The sequence below is a fragment of the Canis lupus genome, chromosome 11 (genome assembly GCF_011100685.1).
Source record: "Canis lupus familiaris isolate Mischka breed German Shepherd chromosome 11, alternate assembly UU_Cfam_GSD_1.0, whole genome shotgun sequence".
Classification (NCBI taxonomy): Eukaryota; Metazoa; Chordata; class Mammalia; order Carnivora; family Canidae; genus Canis; species Canis lupus.
Window position 1 is genome coordinate 26,826,462 of NC_049232.1, and position 19,337 is coordinate 26,845,798.

The 19,337-nt window shown below is 34.7% G+C and overlaps 1 protein-coding gene across 1 annotated transcript in view; it reads left to right on the forward strand.

The window, feature by feature from the left end:
* MATR3 (matrin 3) overlaps nucleotides 1-16,300 on the forward strand; it is a 31,884-nt gene extending 15,584 nt beyond the window's left edge. Inside the window, exons 3-15 of the mRNA NM_001205258.1 lie at nucleotides 3,462-3,523; nucleotides 4,459-4,500; nucleotides 4,825-4,937; nucleotides 5,556-5,608; nucleotides 6,039-6,164; nucleotides 7,520-7,645; nucleotides 7,794-7,961; nucleotides 9,268-9,399; nucleotides 9,865-9,908; nucleotides 10,005-10,380; nucleotides 12,439-12,661; nucleotides 13,158-13,279; nucleotides 15,091-16,300. Of these exons, the coding sequence (NP_001192187.1) occupies nucleotides 3,462-3,523; nucleotides 4,459-4,500; nucleotides 4,825-4,937; nucleotides 5,556-5,608; nucleotides 6,039-6,164; nucleotides 7,520-7,645; nucleotides 7,794-7,961; nucleotides 9,268-9,399; nucleotides 9,865-9,908; nucleotides 10,005-10,380; nucleotides 12,439-12,661; nucleotides 13,158-13,279; nucleotides 15,091-15,141 (1,638 nt within the window). The 3' untranslated portion in view covers nucleotides 15,142-16,300. The remainder of the gene's footprint in view (nucleotides 1-3,461; nucleotides 3,524-4,458; nucleotides 4,501-4,824; nucleotides 4,938-5,555; nucleotides 5,609-6,038; nucleotides 6,165-7,519; nucleotides 7,646-7,793; nucleotides 7,962-9,267; nucleotides 9,400-9,864; nucleotides 9,909-10,004; nucleotides 10,381-12,438; nucleotides 12,662-13,157; nucleotides 13,280-15,090) is intronic.
* Nucleotides 16,301-19,337: the final 3,037 nt, after the last annotated feature.

Sequence of the window (19,337 nt, forward strand, 5' to 3'; positions counted from 1 at the left end):
TGTTTAAGTACAGCACAAAGAATATTTTAATCTTTAATCCAAATAAAATGAACTAACATTGAATGCTAAATTTAAATTTTTAGATTTATTTTTATTGAAGACATAACCCCAAACTCAAAAGTTAGAGAATTTTATTTGCTAGGTGTCTTTAGTGTTGTCTTTTTTCAAATATGTTGCATAAAGTTTTAGCTGTGATAGGAGTTGATTTAAAGAAAAGATCCACAAAACTTTGGTGACTCAGTTTTTCTGTTACTTCTTGCCTTTTGCAGAACTGGCAATATGATCAGTGTCCTCAGGATCTCTAAATTCCAAGGGAAATAGCTAGTTACAGTGACTCAAATGAAAGTGATTCTAAGGGACTTAAAATCTTTGCTAATGGAGTCCTCATACATCAAGAGCTGTTGCTAGAAATCTTATTCTGACTTTGGGCAGTAATTTACCCTTGTTGCTTGCACATAGAAAAACAGTAAAGGAACACAAAAGGAAACCACAAGAGGGCTTTAATCAGAGAAAAGTTTCTGTTATTATATGTGATTAATCTTTTCTCTCCAAATTTTGCTGCCTGTTAGTTCCTTAACAATAATATTAATAAGTAATTATAGTTAAGTGGATCTAAATTAACAAAAGAACAGTTTTTAATTATCTGATGAAACTTTGGATTCAAGAGTAAGATACCCTGCCTATTGCAGGAGGTATTTTAAACCTGTAACAATGCTTAGGCCCTAGCTAGTTTTGGTATTATATCACAGTATTGGGAACATTTAAGAATTGCTTGAGGCCCATTGATTGATTGATTTACAAAATTTATATTTGTAAATTGGACCATTTTTAAGAAGTTTAAGCACTTGGGTTCTCTTAATGTATTCCAGTTTCCTTAACATAGCTCATGTTTTCTGGGTATCTGCGTTATTGAAAAAGTAATTATTTACCTTTAGTTTTGGTCCTTTCTCATTTTATAGCTGATATAGAAACAATGACTTGAGAAAATTCCTGTGGTGAAAGTAGATAATGAAAATTTTTAAACATTTAATCCTGCTCTCCGGTATTGCTGCATAACTTGGAAAATCTGTTCTAGTCACTTAGTGGTAGTGTTTTAAAAAGCTTACATGATCAAAACTTCATCTTACTATGAAAGAAGGAACTTTAAGTTGAAAAAGTGATCTAATTTGTCATCATTATTTGATATTTTAAGTGACTTTCAGTGATGGTGTTGCTTTTATTTCTTTCTAGGTCATTTTAGATTGTCAAATTGCTTTTCTCCACAACCTTAAACTTCCCTCAAATTCTTTTCACTTAAAGAAAAGTGCCCACTACAGCCTTTTCACTGTCTTGTCACTTGAGTTCATATTTTTCCTTTTAGTATTATTCTAGAAGCCCTTAAATTATCTTTATTCTGCCATTCCAGAAGTGCTTCTCCAAATTATTCTTTCTTTATATAACTTAGATATCTCAAAGACATCAAGGTGAAGGAAATTTTTCTACAGAACTTCTGCATTCAAAAAGTGAATCCTTTTTCCTTATTAATCTGATGTGAAAGTTAACTCAATGTAGAATCAAGGATAGAGGTTTTTTAAAAAACCCTTTTGACTCTTAATCCTCATTTTAAAACCAAAGATCTGGTGTGGTAGTGCAGGTTAGGAATGGGTGGTCTTGGGAGGTACATAATGATTCTTTGATCTTGGCCTTCCTTCTAGTACTTTGAAAGACTAGCTACACATTTACCATAAGTTTGAACCTTTAAAGAGCATAGAGGATTGGATATAAATAGTTTTCTGCTCAACTAGATACCCTTTCCATCTCCTGTGAATTAGAAATGTGCCTAATAGGGTAACTTTTACTCCTCTCCCAACACACTGCTTCTCAAGGACATTTTAAATAAAATCTAAATATTTTTAGTCCAGAAAATTCTAAGTTAAAGTATTTGTTTAATCCCTCTGACTAATTTTGTGAACTTTACCTATGGCGCTTCTTCTTACAGCCATTTTAAAAGTATCCTCCAGTAAGTCAGTGGTCTGTTGCTTTGCAAGTACAAACTTTTTATATCCCAAATAACTGGTTGTGGAGCCAGCTGGAGAGATTCTTCAAGTTCCTTAGTGATTAGCCATTATTTTTAAAAGACAATCTAGCTTTGAGATCTAGCTTCCATAGTACTTTCATGGGATTTTAGTTAGTTCTTTTAGAGCAGAGGGGAAGTATGTAAATTGTTGTAGTATAAATCTATTTTTAAAGATTAGGTTTATAAAATACCATTCTGAAGCTTTTTAAGAAGGTATCTTGTAATTGGGTTTATTTTAGTTCAGCTCTAAGTGAGACCCCCTTTTAAAAACATTGCCTGACCGTGTTTTATATTCCAAATATAATGTATTAGGTAGTGTGGATGTGACAAAAGTTGCCTTATTTTGTGGGAATTTGTGAAGCCATGATACTTGTAAAGCAGGAATTGTAAAATGAGATAGCTTTATAAGCAATGTAATGACAGTTCACTTTTTTCTTTTTTGAGCACTACTTCTGTGCCTGGCAATGTTCTGATAAGCAGATTACCTTAGTCATTCACTTTTCACAATATCCTAGAATATGGAGTCATAGTAAATTTCAATTTGTGTACCAAGGATTCATGTCGACTAAGTGGCACCTTGGAGTAGAACCTAGGCAGTCTGACAGCAGAGCCTACTTTTCCTAACTTCTCTTTCTGATGTTGTTTAAAACATTGATTGTTTATATGTGGATTTTTAACTAGTGAAAGGAAAGCTTATTTGCATAAAAAGAAAGAAGTTAATCCCTTACATTTAAAATAACCACAAAGGAGCACAAATATTGATGAATAGAATGTTTCCCTCCCTAAAATTTGGAAACATATTCCTGAAATTTGATTCTTTACTTTTGGGAAATGTGAGCTTAGTTTTTTGATAAATGGGGAGCATTTTCTAGAAAAGCCATTCCTGTTGAATCTTAGTTTTTCATGGCTGTAGTACACTTGGAACATGCCTCAAAGCTGGATAAAATGAAATAATTCTATTTTAAACTAATTGTTCACATTTATAACATTTCTAGAAAAGTAGTTTAGAAGCGTGGATATTTTATCATAGAGTTTTACAAAAGCAGTTTTAATGATACAATATATATAATCCAGTTTGGTCCACAGCAGAGATTAGTATGTCTAGCTGATCTCAAGGTCAGTTATTCTTAATCTTTATTAACTCTGTCTTTTCCCTGTCAGGTCTTTTAGTATGTTAATCAAGTTACCCAGTTTTTCCAAGAATGTGCATGGCGTATTTGAGGGCAGGATCAAGCTACAAGGATTCAGAGAAATGTTTTAAATTAAATCATTGTGACTAGTGAATGGTCAAGTGTTTCTACAGTCTGTGATACTGCATATAGATTAACTTCCTAGAGTTTGAATGGTTCAAATGAAAATATTTTAGCTTTATTTTTGTTAATTCTACTAATTTACTTTGCTACAGGAGTGGAGTCAACATATCAATGGAGCAAGTCACAGTCGTCGATGCCAGCTTCTTCTTGAAATGTAGGAGTTTGAAATACCTTTAAAGCATCTGTAACGTGAATCAGAAACAGCCATTGATTGGTTTTGGGGAGTTCATCATTTACTTGTAATATCCACATTGTTATCACTGCATATAGTTAATAGTGACCGGGCATTACCAGTTACAAACAAATGTTTAGATGGAAACTGATTTCAGAATATTAGGTATTCAGTGGTAGTGCTATTTTGTTGTTTAATATTATTTGTAGGGCAAACAAACATTGGCTCTTTTTCTGTAAATTGCGAGAATACTTAAAAATGGCTTTTGATATGTACAGTAGATTCAAGCGTTTTCAATAACAGTAATGCTCTAAAAATATAGAAGATAGAGAAAAGGGAAAAAGTCATTAGAAATTACAAGTTGTCAAACAAAATCCATCAAGATGTATTTTTTGTTTTTGAGACACCTGTGGTTCTGATTTAGCTGCTGGAATAGAATTCCTAAGGAATTTCCCTGCCTAAACACACATACCCATTGTTCACTGGAGTGGCAGTTTTCACATATACCTAGCTCTCTTGGGGCTTTCTTTTCTTGTGTCACAATTCAACTCTGTTTTTGGTATTGGTATTTAATATTGTAGAAGGAAAATCTGTGGTTGGTCCTTATTTCCCTATATACCCGCATTTCCAATTCCCCATGCAGTACCTTTTCCTTCTTATGACTTAACAAGTAAATTTAAAAATTAAACTTCAATATATATTACCTACATTTTCAGTACAGAACAAGTTTATCTTGTTCATTTGGATTAATTTAAACTTCTGGAGGGTTTTTTTGGAAGTCTGTTTTAAACTGTAATATTTCTAACACTTAAATTCTCTTATAACTTTACTAATAAACTCTGTTTTAAAGGCCAAACAAGGCTATTTTGTGAAAAGGACAGTTTTATTTTAAAGTTAATTTTCTGGTCTCTTTAAAGCTACCCAGAATGGAATCCTGACAATGATACAGGACATACAATGTAAGTTAAAATTTTTAAGCTCTTGTTTATAAAGGAGATCATTGTAAGGAATTCAGGTTAAACTTTCAAAATTTATAAACAAATTTTTGAGTATATTGAATATGAGGGTTTGGTTTAAGTCAGTGTGGGTAAAAAAAAATCTTTAGAATTCTGATTGTAGTAATTTTTATTTTATTGCTGTTATAGCTTTTCTGTAGTTAACTTGATGCAAATACCTGCCAAGATTGGAATTATAATCATTAAAGGGGTGTTTTAACAATAGATCTTAATTATTTCTGATGGATCTCTTTGTCATTCATTATATTTTATGTCTCATGTTACTAGGGGTGATCCATTCATGTTGCAGCAGTCTACAAACCCAGCACCAGGAATTCTGGGACCTCCACCTCCCTCATTTCATCTTGGGGGACCAGCAGTTGGACCAAGAGGAAATCTGGGTGATTATGAAACTTGTTAACTTTCCCTAAGTGCTTTTACCATAAAAATTAAATACGGTGATTAGAAGTAAAAAGTAAAATATGAGCTTGTTGAAAAATTACTCAAAAATAGCATCATATGAAAAGACCTGGTTCTTAAAATACTAATGGTAACCTCTAATTTGTGTTTCAAAGATGTCCTGTTTTTTGAGGCACCCTGGGTGGCTCACTGGTTAAGGATCTTGACTCTTGATCTCAGCTCAGGTCTTTATCTCCGGGTCATGAGTTCCAACCCTGCATTGGACTCCACGCTGCATGTGGAGCCTACTTTAAAAGAAAAAAAAAAAAAAAAACACAAAATAAGGAATGCTTGGGTGGCTGGAGTAGGTTAAGCATCCCAACTCTTGCTTTCTGCTCATTTCATGAGCCTCAAAGTCATGAGATAGAGCCCCTTGTAAGGCTCTGCACTCAGCAGAGAGTCTGCTGCTCTCTCACCCCCCCCCCCCACCCCAACCCTGGTCTTATGCTCGATCTCTCTCTAAAATCTTAAGGGGAGAAAAAAGAAGGAAGATATCCCATTTTTCACTTAAAACTGTTACAAGAAGTATAAGACTGAAAAAATAATTTTTTCTCATAAAGGTGCTGGAAATGGGAACCTGCAAGGACCAAGACACATGCAAAAAGGCAGAGTGGTCAGTAATACAGCTCTTTCTTTTACTTGTTGTTTTGGGAAATGTGATTTAATTTCAAAATCCCTATAAATTGAATTTGCATTGTAGTTCTTTACGATAGGAAGACTGCTATTATTTTTTAAAAATCAGGCTTTTACATGACTTTAATAATAGTTGTAAGTTTAACTTTCATATACCCAGAGTATAGCGATATTACCTTGAGTGTAACAAATTTTGCTATGTGCATAGTATTCCATTTAAAAATAACTGCAGAGGCTTTCTGAACCCCAGTGCATCTTATTTCCTATGTAGTCTTAAAATTCTCTAGAATATTAAGAGTTGTTTTAAATACTTAATCTGTTAGCATTAAACTTTGAAAATTCTAATATATAACTTGTTTCATCCTGATTCTAAAGAGACCTCTTGACTTGATTTTTTTCTTAATGGATAGGAAACAAGCCGAGTTGTTCACATCATGGATTTTCAGCGAGGGAAAAACTTGAGATATCAACTATTACAGCTGGTGGAACCATTTGGAGTCATTTCAAATCATCTGATTCTAAACAAAATTAATGAGGTATGAATAGAAATACCTGTAGTATTTATTCATTACTAATATATTTCCTAAGGAATTATATGATTTTATATTAGAAGAAGAACTCAGTGTAATATTAAGTCATTAACATGGAATGTAATAGAGAAAAAAAAATCATCGAATTACAGTCGATAATGTTAATTTCTAGGGAACACCTGGGGTGGCTCAGCAGTTGAGCACCTGCCTTTGGCTCAGGTCATGATCCCATGTCCAGGATTGAGTCCCACACTGGGCTCCCTGCAAGGAGCCTGCTTCTCCCTCTGCCTGTGTCTCTGTGCCCACCGCTGCCCCCCCCCGCCCCTCCCCGCCACCCCACTCCAGTGGTGTCTCATGAATAAATAAGTAATCTTTTAAAAATTATGTTAATTTCTAGGCCTAATGGATTATTTAGTAAATCTATTAATTGTTCTCCCCTTTTTTTTTTAAAAGATTTATTTATTTATTTATGATAGAGAGTGAGAGAGAGAGAGAGAGTGTGTCACAGGCAGAGGGATAAGCAGGCTCCATTCTGGGAGCCCGATGTGGGACTCGATACCAGGACTCCAGGATCGCGCCCTGGGCCAAAGGCAGGCGCCAAACCACTGAGCCACCCAGGGATCCCCTATTAATTGTTATCCTTAAGCAGTAAAATTGTCACTGATTACTATAACGACTATAAAAGGATGATGATTCTTTGGGAAGCCATTCCAAACTTTTACCAAAATGGATGCCAAATTATTATTTCAAAAAGTAGATATAATAAATGACAATTGAGTAGCATGAAGGTAGTAAAATCTGAAATGACCTTTAATAAAATAAATTAGCTGGCTCAGCAGTTGAGCGCTGCCTTCGGCCCAGGGCGGGATCCTAGAGTCCCACATCAGGCACCCTGCATGGAGCCTACTTCTCCCTCTGCCTGTTTCTCTGCGTCTCTCTCTCTCTCCCTCCCTCCCTCCCTCCCTCCCTCCCTCCCTCTCTCTCTCTCATGAATAAATAAAATATTTTTTAAAAATAGCATTGTTGGGCAGCCCTGGTGGCGCAGCGGTTTAGCGCCGCCTGCAGCCCAGGGCTTGATCCTGGAGACCCTGGATCGAGTCCCATGTCAGGCTCTCTGTATGATGCCTGCTTCTCCCTCTGCCTGTGTCTCTGCCTCTCTCTCTCTGTCTCTGTGAATAAATAAATAAAATCTTTAGGAAAAAAAAAATAAAAATAGCATTGTTCTGCTTTTAGACTCTTAAAAATTATTAATATTTATACATTTGTATATCATATTAATGATTAAATATGTCTAGAAAGACTTGGGCCTGTTTTTTTGTTTTGTTTTGTTTTGTTTTGGAAATAATTTTGTCCAATTTTAGGCGTTTATTGAAATGGCAACTACAGAGGATGCTCAAGCTGCAGTGGATTATTATACAACCACACCAGCATTAGTATTTGGCAAGCCAGTGAGAGTTCATTTATCCCAGAAGTATAAAAGAATAAAGGTAATTACAGTTTTCTCCAGATTTGTACCACTTTCGCTACTTTAAGTTGTTGCTAATAACTAGAACTACTTAAATTTTTACAACTAATTATAGCATACCTACCACCATTTGATTTAATTTTTTGTTTGTTTGCTTGTTTGTTTTTTAGAAACCTGAAGGGAAGCCAGACCAGAAGTTTGATCAAAAGCAAGAGCTTGGACGTGTGATACATCTTAGCAATTTACCTCATTCTGGCTATTCTGATAGTGCAGTTCTCAAGCTTGCTGAGCCTTATGGAAAAATTAAAAATTATATACTGATGAGGATGAAAAGTCAGGTAATACCACATACAGAAGTCTTTAAGGAAGATCATAAGGGAAGAGAGGGAAAAATCAGAGAGGGAGACAAACCATGAAACAGTTAACTACAGGAAACAAACTGAGTGTTGCTGGAGGGGAGATGATTGGAGGAATGGAGTACCTGGGTGATGGGCATTTAGGAGGGCATGTGATGTAATTAGCACTGGTTGTTGTATGGAACTAATGAATCCCTGAATTCTGCCTCTGAAACTAATAATATACTATATGTTAATTTAAATAAAATATCTTAAATTTTTAAGGTTATTAGAGGGCTTTAAGGTTTTTTTGTATCTTCATTTTTAATAAAGAAAGAGAATAATTAAATTTACCTTCTCCTAAACTTTCTTTACCAAACTGCTAAATGGTCATTTAAAAAAAAAAATACAGTAGATTCTCAGTGTGTAAAACACTGAAAAACTGTAAAGTGGACAGTAAAGATGGTAACACTATTTGTTTCCAAGGTTTGCATCCAAAAAAATCTTTTCTGTGTGTATGTAGGTATATTGTTTTTTTCTTGGCTCAAGTGATATTATACTGTTGCTTTCTACTTTATATGTGATTCCATTGAGTAGACTGACTAATTTCCTGAATGGATGGATATTTTAGAGTTTTTTGGACTGTACCTTTGGTGCTATGGACTTGGCAGCTTGTAAATGTTTATATATTTGTATCATAATTGAAGGATAGAATTTCAGAATTGGAATGTTGTATTCTGATACTTTCTTTACTTTGATATTGCCAAATTGGTCTGCAAAAAATACCAGTTTATAATCACACCAGCATTATCCAAGAGTGCTTTGCTAACACTGGGTATTTTAGCCTTTACAAGTTTAAGTGAATTGAATGGGTTGGATTACGTCATTCACTTGTGGTTTTCGTCTTAAAATTTCAGAGTAAAGAGCATCTTTATTTCGTTGTCGTTAATGCTTTTGTAACGCCATTCTGAGTTTGTATCTTTCTAGGCTTTTTAAGCTAATTTCTTTCTTGCCGTATTTTGAGTAATACCTTCTAAGCTGATTGCTTTAATTATTGTGTGTGTGTGTGTGTGTGTGTGTGTGTGTGTGTGTGTGTGTGTGTTTTAGGCCTCCATATAGATGTTTTAATGTTTGTTGCTACTTTGTGTAAATCTCTAATAAAATATTTTTTGTAATTGGGTGACTTTTAACTTTTAGGGATCTCTGTGTTAAAGACTAAATTTTCGTAACAGACTGGAAAAAATAATAAGCACCAGAGTTATATGCAGGTCTTTGAAAACTAATGTCCCTGTTTCTTTTTCTTTTTAAGGCCTTTATTGAGATGGAGACCAGAGAGGATGCAATGGCAATGGTCGACCACTGTTTGAAAAAGGCCCTTTGGTTTCAGGGGAGATGTGTGAAAGTTGACTTGTCTGAAAAATATAAAAAGTTGGTACTGAGGGTATGTAGTAGTGGATTTATCATCCTTATAAAGCTTATTTCACATATTTCAAGCCACCACATTTTTATAAACATTTCTATTTGCTAAGAATATAGGATTTGGTTATTTAAAGATAGCAACCTTTTTTCCCCCGGTATTCTTCAGTACAAGTTTTTGGCTTGTTTGTTAATGGTGTTACATAAAAAAAACTCCTACTTTTATCTATCTTATTTAAGATTTTATTTGAACAGAGTTCTACCAAAATGTTTATTACCCATTGCTCTACTGCTCTGTTGAAATGTTGATCATAATGAACTGCTTACTGTGGGCAGCTTACATTCTTAGGTATGGTTAATGGGATTGAATAAGCTTAGTTGATGATATAAAGGATGTTCCTCAACCATTTGTTAATTGGATAATTATATAACCTGCACATGAACATACTCTAATGCATTTATTTAACTGATACAAAATTTTGTCTTTTAGATTCCCAACAGAGGCATTGACTTACTGAAAAAAGATAAATCTCGGTAATTTCATTTTGTGTGTGTGTATACACTGGTATATTTCAACTTCTGTTTTCCAACTCAGGAGAATTAATTGAGGGGATATCCTTTTGATTCTAGGAAGAGATCTTATTCTCCAGATGGCAAAGAATCTCCAAGCGATAAGAAATCCAAGATTGATGGTTCCCAGAAGACTGAAAGTACAACTGAAGGTAAAGAACAAGAAGAGAAGTCAGGTGAAGATGGTGAAAAAGATGCAAAGGATGACCAAGCTGAGCAAGAACCTAATATGCTGCTTGAATCTGAAGATGAGCTACTCGTAGATGAAGAAGAAGCAGCAGCACTGCTAGAAAGTGGCAGTTCAGTGGGAGATGAGACAGATCTTGCTAATTTAGGTGACGTGGCTTCTGAGGGGAAAAAGGAACCTTCAGACAAAGCTGTCAAAAAAGATGGAAATGCCAGTGCTTCGGCAGCTGCAAAGAAAAAGCTAAAAAAGGTAAAGGAAGATTGTATATGGACCTGTTTTGATAGAGAACTAGGTTAGATAAATATTTCATATTATTTATACTGGCAGAGTCAGATTAGAGAATTACTCATTTATATTAGAAAAAATCAGTTATGAACCATAATATTTAAAAGTAAACTCTGCAATAGATAGATTAAATGAGACTTTTTATAATAGTTGTTAAAAAGTGCCAACTTCACAGAAGGAAATTTTTAGTAAGGAAGGAGGAAGACTTACATCTATATATATTTGGGTATTGTAGTGGTAGCATGTAAGGACTAGTAGGCGGCCTTGTAGTCCAGCTTGTTTTTTAAAAGATAGGATATGGGACTCTTGGGTGGTTCAGTGGTGAGCATCTGCCTTTGGCTCAGGGCGCCATCCCAGAGGCCGGGATGGAGTCCCCCAGCAGGCTCCTTGCAGGGAGCCTGCTTCTCCTTCTGCCTGTCTCTGCCTTTCTCTGTGTGTCTCTCATGAATAAAATAATAAATAAAATCTTAAAAAAAATTAAAAGGATAGGAGTTTATAATTGATCCAAGATACTTAAAACATTTTACCACTCATTTAAAAATTATTAAACTTGGGATCCCTGGGTGGTGCAGCGGTTTGGCGCCTGCCTTTGGCCCAGGGCGCAATCCTGGAGACCTGGGATCGAATCCCACGTCGGGCTCCCGGTGCATGGAGCCTGCTTCTCCCTCTGCCTATGTCTCTGCCTCTCTCTCTCTCTCTCTCTCTATCATAAATTAATTAATTAATTAATTTAAAAAATTATTAAACTTGGGGAACTTGACTGGCTCAGTCAGTGGAGCATGCAACTCTGAATCTTGGGGTTGTGGGTCCGAGCCCCAGGTTGGGTGTAGAGATTACTTAAAAATAAATAAATAAAAATTGTTAAACTTGAAGAATTTTCCTATTTGAGAAACATAAGCTTGATCAGATAATTTAGTAGCTTTTAAGACATTTTTCTTCGAACAGTTGTCACAGATAAGCATATAAGGTGAATACAAATATAAAAATACATAGAGCATAAAGAATAGTAAAACAAAACAGCATGGTGTGCTGATTATCTACATTAAGGATTAGAGCACTAAAATGCCCTTTGAAGCCCCTATGTTAAATGGGTCTCATACAGTGAGATCCATTGGTTCCTTATAAGCAATGTTCAGCTATTGGAAGACTAATTTTTACCTCCAGATTTTGATGGCTTGGTCACATAACTTAGCCTAAAGTTATTTTTTGGCTGAAGTGAATGATTGTTGTGTAATACACTTGCATCCTTAAGAGCAGATACTTATTACATGCTATAAATTTTTCTAAGCTTTATTTATGCCAATGAACTTAATCCTCCTGGTAACAGTAAGCACTAGCTACCTTTGTTAACCCAATTTTATAAATGATAAAATTCAGGCATAGAGAAGTTCCGTAAATTGTCCTTGGTCATATTGCTTGTAAGTGGCAGAGTCAAAATTTAAACATAGGCAGTCATGCTCCCCAGAGCTTGATTTTTTTCCCCCCTTTTTAAACCACTATTCTATTTTATTCTGATTGTTCTCTAAATAACAATTATATTATAAGATACTATCTTCCAAAGAATACCATGGAACTATTTTTTATCAAATCACATCTTGGATATAGTCCCCTGCAGCATAATAGTTTTAAGAAGTGTAGACTATAATGTCCTCTCCGATTTATTTTCTGCTCTTCATGTTGAGGCAAGCCTTTAATTATTTAATTTTAAAACCAACAAATTTGTTATAACAAATCCGTGATTTTGGGGGAGAAAGGAAAAAGTCAGCATTTTGAGAGAATGAATAAAGACAAAGACGCTATCCCTTTCCCTTCAAGTAAAACAAATGGAAGGGATGCTGCAGGATAATTGTTGCAGAGTAAATTTGTCTTTCTTAACAGCGTCGTTTCCCAGGGAGTATGGAAGGTTTTGTCACTCTAGATGAGGTTGGTGATGAGGAAGATTCGGAACTTCAGAAACTTCGTAAATCGGGCATGGCATTTAAATCTGGTGACAAAAATGATGATGGTTTGGTTGAAATTAAGGTGGACAAGATCGAGGAACTTGATCAAGAAAACGAAGCAGCGTTGGAAAATGGAATTAAAAATGAGGAAAATACAGAACCAGGCGCTGAATCTGCTGAGAATGCTGATGATCCCAGCAAAGATCCAAGTGAAAATGCAGATGGCCAAAGTGATGAAAACAAGGAGGACTATACAATTCCAGATGAGTATAGAATCGGACCATATCAGCCCAATGTTCCTGTTGGTGAGATTTAAGGCTTTCTTCTTCCCCTCTCACCCTTCCCAAGTTATTAGTAAATAAGATTTTTAAATTGGTCTTAAGTAAACTCTGATACCATTTAAAATTTACTTCTCTGCAGAATAATTTGTAAATTTTAATTAATATATTCTTTATTTTCCAGTTAACCAACTCTCATTTTGTATTCTCTTTTGTTATCATTTCACAACATGTTCTTTCCCCGTGTAATTCCCCATGTAAAGGTTTCTGAGTATTTCGTATTGCTTTTTATCTTTTATATTACTGTCTTTTCAAGAATACAAGTTAGGTATGGGACCTTAAACATCAGTTAAGTAAAATTAACTAATGATGTAATGGTTTTTGTTTTGTTTTAACTTAGGCTATATTGGACTTCTCACAAATATTCTCTCATTCAAATAATATTGATGGAAAAAAAGATTTGGGAACACTAATGAAAAATTTCGATTTACTAAATTTGTAAGAATGTATGTTTGTGTTCTAGGTATAGACTATGTGATACCTAAAACAGGGTTTTACTGTAAGCTGTGTTCACTCTTTTATACAAATGAAGAAGTTGCAAAGAATACTCATTGCAGCAGCCTTCCTCATTATCAGAAATTAAAGGTAAGGCTGAATATACAAGAGGAGAATTTTTTTATGAAAAGAAGTCATGTAAATGTATGTAAAGAAAAGTGTGTATGGTGCCTTCTGTAGACCCATTGCAATGCCTTCTGGAGGTGACACTTTTATTTCTTTGTTGATGGGCCTTAAGCAGTTTAATGCATTTCTAGAAACATCTATTGAGCCTTTTTTTATAGTACATTCTTTTTTTTTAATAGTACATTCTAATTAAAAATTGAATGATATTCTAGCCATGTTATAAATTCTGATATAATCAGAGTTATCTCAGTATTTTCAAGTGAATGTTTGACTGTAATTTCTCTAATTTGGAAGAATCTGGAGTGGAATCAATAAAAAGCTGTTTCAATTTTATGAGGTGGCATGTCCCTTCATACTTACTGATTTTTACAGTTGACATTAAATTATTTATTAATAATGCTATTCTGTGACTTTTATGATGAGATATAAGGATAAATGAATAATAAAATGTAATGAAGCATAACACATTTCTATTTGGATCTTTTGAAATTTGGCATTTGACTTCTTGAAAGAGGAAGTGTTAAAACAGATAATGGGGAAAAACATGAAAGGAGTTAACTCATTAATTACAAAAAAACTGTTTTTTTTACACTGCTTTATTATAGTAGAGAGCTACTAAAGTATTCCGTCATCAAACGTGTTCTGTATGTTGATGTAGATGGATGAAGATAACCATAAATTTGGTGGGGGCGGGGGGCGGGGAATGATAGCCTTTAATTTAGGAAATCATGCCAGTCCTTGGCTGTTTCACTAATTTGAAATGTAAGTGTTCTTTGCTACCTAGATGTGTCTTAACATTTAGCATACGAATAAAGAATGGTGGCTTCATTCCATTAGTAGTAGAAATTATGTATTACATAGAAGAGTATTCAAGTACAAAAATTGTATTGGTGTTTGATATTTTATAGATGATATGCTTTCTAATATTTTCTAGATATTCTGATTTTCATTTGTTCTATTGGAGTGACTATTATTTCTATTTTAAGGAAACTTTGTCAACTTCATTAAAATTTATTATGCAGCATAGTATTTTGCTAATGCTAAATGAGTTGATAACTTCTTGAGTGTTTTTTTTTCGTTGAGGATATTATAATGGCTTTTAACCCTCTCATCAATTGGGAGTAACTATAGACTTGAGAAATTCTACCCAGAATTAAAGAAATTGAGTGATTTAGATTTTGGGGGGAAGAACATTACTTATTAATGTCTTAATATGTCCAAGAACTCTAGAAATTACAGGTGCAGTACAGGGGTCACTGCTTTTGTAAATGAGGGTTTTTTTGGAACATAGCCACAGTCATTCATTTAATTATTATTTATGGCTGATTTTATTCCCACAACAGCAGAATTGAGTAGTTGAACCAAAGAACAGCCCACAGACATATTTACTGCCTTTCTAAGAAAATGTTTCCCCACTTTAATGAAGGCTCACTAGTTGAATAAAACCATGTTATTTTAACTACTGTGTTCTTGGAGCAGTGTCAGTTCATCTATGCGAGTGTGGTCTTTGTTTTCTTATCTCTGCAAGTTAACGTTAATTGTAAACTGAAATAATCTTTACATTTTACTATTTTTTTCACATGTCCTACTGTGGTATACTCTGATCTAGTTTAGTATTGTACACTGACTTAACAAGAATAACTGAATCTTTAAAATAGTAATAATGTTATGTTAAATTATGCTCAAATTCATAAATCTGGATAGAATATTTTGGAAGTTATCCATTTAGGTTTTCTTAGGTGACTTAATCACTCTTAATTACTTTTTCTTTTCAGAAATTTCTGAATAAATTGGCAGAAGAACGCAGGCAGAAGAAGGAAGCTTAAGATGTGCAAGAAGCTTAACGATTTCAAAGAAAATAATGGTTCTTTGTTTTTAATGTTAACCTTTTTTAAATACAATACTGATAGTTAGAAGAAAACTATTGTACTCTTTTGTTTTAGTGGAAAAATAATAGATGTCTGTTCATGTGTTAAGTGTTATAGCAAAAATACATATACGGTTAAGTTAATGAAGAATTTTGTTTTATCAGAATGGTAACAGACCGAAGTACTTTGTAGAGACTGACTCGTAAGCTACTTAAAGACAACTTGCACCAAGAAAAAAGATGTAGAATCATTCAGAGAAATGAAATTTAGTTCCAAGCTTCAAAGAAATGTCAAAACTTTTGATTCCATTCAATAAAGAACAAAACCAATTGTATTTTTATTACTTTCATCTGAAACATTCCACATTTTAATCTGAGCCTTGCAGACTTTTCATTTGGAGTTTGAAGCTTTTTTGGTTGCTTTTTATTTGGAGATCTTCACTAATATGAGATTGGCAATTAAAAAGCAGGTGCAGTTTTCTTTTAATGTCATGCTGTTGTTTAGGTAATAAGAAATACTAAGTAATTGGCTTTAGATTTTTGTAATTTTTTCCCATAAGTTCCTGCTAGATTTCGTATTCTAGTAGTCAATGTATTTTCAGTGAAATGTAAAAATATTCCCGTTCTCTTTGAGCAGTATTAATTTCTTGAGATCTTATTGCTTGTCACTTGAATCCTGTAGCTGTCATACATCTGGTATAAGCAACATTTGATTTTTGAAGTGTGTAGACCATCTCTTCATATTTCAAGATGTAATTTTACATTTCTGCATTTTAAAAACAGTTTGGCCATAATCTAGACGCACGCTTCTAATTCATATACCTGCACATGTGACCTTTGTGAACAGAAATTTGCATGTATAATCTGTGTTTACTTGTAACTTTCTGGTAATATACTGCTTATATCTGTGGATTCAAGTTTCTGAAGTGAATACCAATAAAAAAAAAAAAACCTAGGCCATGTTCATTGGTTATACATGTTTGGAATGTTAACCAATATTTTTGTCAGTTGTGGTTTTTATTCACTGTTACACTTTTTTGCATGCTTTAACAAATTATTACATTTTTAATCTAGAGTGTTCTAAAGACTGCTACTAAAGATCTGAGTTTTAAAGTTTTTGGTGCTGGTGGATTTCTTGTTCCTGTTACATAAAAATGAGGCTATTCATTATCTTTAAAAACCTCTGGAGGTTAAAATACTGAGGGTGAAGAAATGGCAAAAGCTCATGTTTAGACCTAAGTATCAAAGTTGGAATTAACATGGAATATCAAGAATTCGTTCTACCAGCTTTTCAAAATCTTTTGGGGTTCTTGCTGTGTAAGGGATTTACCTATTGTCAAAAAGCAAATTCTTAATTTAAAAAATACAAGAACTTATTAGGAATTCTCTTTGAGACTAGGTTTTAATGTATTTAAAGGACATATCAAGATTTCATGATGTATCTCTGAAAGGCAGTTAAAGTTTTTTTAATGTGACATGCACAAAAAATCCTTGCCAGTTTATTTCTGCAGTTTAATTTTGGCCTTTACTAATTACCAACACTTCTGTTTAATTGTAACCGTTAACTAACAGCAAGCAAAACAAAGCATTATGTGTGTTTCGGAATCCCTACTTGTTTCCTGTCAGTGATAGCCTTTTTTTTTCATAGGTCCTACTTTGTTGGCTGTATCAAGCTATAGAAGAGAAAGTTCAGTATCTTCATTTGCTAATATTTGGAAAGCAAAAAATTCTTAGAAATATGCTATTAGTAATTCCCAGATTATGGCAAACCTTTTTTCATAGGAATGTTTTCACTTAAACCTGGTATAAAATTTAAGAACATTTTTTCCACCATCATTTTAATTTTAGCCTTTAGTTTAATCTTAATGTTAATCCTCTGTGAAGGAAATTCCTTGAGTTTGTATTGATTTTTTTTTTTTTTAAGCCTACTTTTGGTAAATTTGGATTTGATCGTGAATTTATTAAAGACTGGAGTTGGCCAGCTGTATTGATTTAGGTCTCCTAAAATTTTGATTTAAAATTTTATTAATGAAGAAAGCGAATTTCTCACCAGAGTACACTTTTTTTTTTTTTTTTAAAGATTTGATTTATTTATTCACGAGACACAGAGAGCCACAGACACAGGCAGAGGGAGAAGCAGGCTCCCCGCCGGAAGCCTGACATGGGACTCGAAGCCTGACATGGAACCAGCGTTCCCCAGGATCAGGCCCTGGGCTGAAGGCGGTGCTAAACCGCTGAGCCACCTGGGCTGCCCCAGAGTACACTATCTTCTAGAGAGAGTAATTAATAGGAGTCTAAGGAAATTTTTAAGATTATATCCATTATCTGAATATTTTTTTAAAGATTTTTATTTATATATGTATGAGACAGGCAGAGGGAGAAGCAGGCTCCACACAGGGAGCCAGACGCGGGACTCGATCCTGGGTCTTCAGGATCACGCCCTGGGCCGAAGGCAGGCACCAGACCACTGAGCCACCCAGGGATCCCTCAAATAACTTTAAAATGAGGCCGGTGGCGTGTAGTACAAGTCTGCAGGAACACTACAGAACATTTTTTTAAATAGAACAGTGGGGTTCCTGCCTGGCTTAGTGGGGCATGCAGACTTGATCTTGGGATTGTGAGTTTGAGCCCCACATTGGGTGGTGGAATCTACAGATTCCCCCCCCCCCACCAAAAAAAAAAAAAATCTTCGAAACCGAATCAGAATAGTAAATTAGTCCGGTCTGTGTGGATTATTTAATAAGTTCATTTGTACTAGGGCTAGCAGCGGCTGTGTGCTCTTCTATTTCCATTATAGAATATGGCTTAGTGTAACTGAAAGCTCAAATATTGAGCAGTCAGGCATTTAGGATTGGGTATTCCCTGGTAACTATATGTTGAGCTGGGGTTTTAAATGCCCTTCCAGGGTACCTGGTTGACATAGTGGGTAGAGCATGTGACTCGATCTCAAGGTTATAAGCTCTAGCTCCATGTTGGGTGTATAGATAATTTTTTAAGAGCATTACCTGGTAGAGGAAGGGTAGATGGAGAGCCCAGAACAAGGCTCCCTCTCACAACCCTATGATAATGACCTGAGCCCAAATCAAGAGTGGATGGTTAACCTCACTTGAGCCACCCAGGTGCCTCAAAAATCTAAAAAAGTGAAATAAACCCTTTCACTTCTATGCAAGTCCTGTGATGGGTACGGGTGAGGCCAAGATGCTTAAAGTAACCACTAGAATACAAACAAAATGATTTTCCTTTAGTGATTCTGAAATGTTATGCAGCAGAATTACATGGAGGCTTTGTTAAAATACGGATGTGCTCCACTAGAAATTTCAATTTGTGTTCCCCCTTGTTTGGGGTGATCTTCATATTTGTATTTTAACAAGTTAGCAGGTGATGGTCATGTCAAGCGAAAAACACTTTGATAGTTTTACTTGTAGCTAAGACGTATTGGCTAGGCAGTTGTAATCACACCTGCTTCAGGTACTCTTGCTTGAAGTACTGTTTTTGTTCCCTTTCCAAACCTAGAACTGGGGAAATGCTAGAAAATAATCACCAATGCAGGGGGCCTGGGTGGTTAAGATAGTTGAGTGACCAACTCCTGGTTTCAGCTCAGGTCATGATCTTTGGGCCCTGGGGGAATCTCCCTATCTCTGCCCCTCCCCCCACTGACTCCTCTAAAATTTTTCTTAAATAAAACCACCAGTGGAAGAGACCCTATTTTGGAACCTTACATACTGCTTTCCTATTTGCGTCTTATCTTGCTCAGAACCTTAAAGTCTTGTAATTTTCTGGGGACTTGGTACAATCGACATTTCAAGGAAAATTACTGGAGCAGTAATAAAATTACTGAAGTCTTGGGAATAACTATTTTGCCTGGCTAAATGCTTTTCCTTTTTTTCTTTTTCCACTATGTGTTGCTTAACATAGTAACTCATGAAAAAGCTTGGTGATAACTAGTTTGTTGAAGTTTCAAGTGAGTGGCAAAATGGAAACAACTACCTCCACTCAAGTACATCTAACTTGCTGATTAGTTGATACGGGCGGAGCTCAACTACAGTACTAATTACTAGGTAGAAGTCTGAAGATAAAAATTAAATTACAGAGATTAGATTGAAAAAATACAGTGAGAATTGTTGGAAGATAATATATGATTAGCTTTTAAAACTA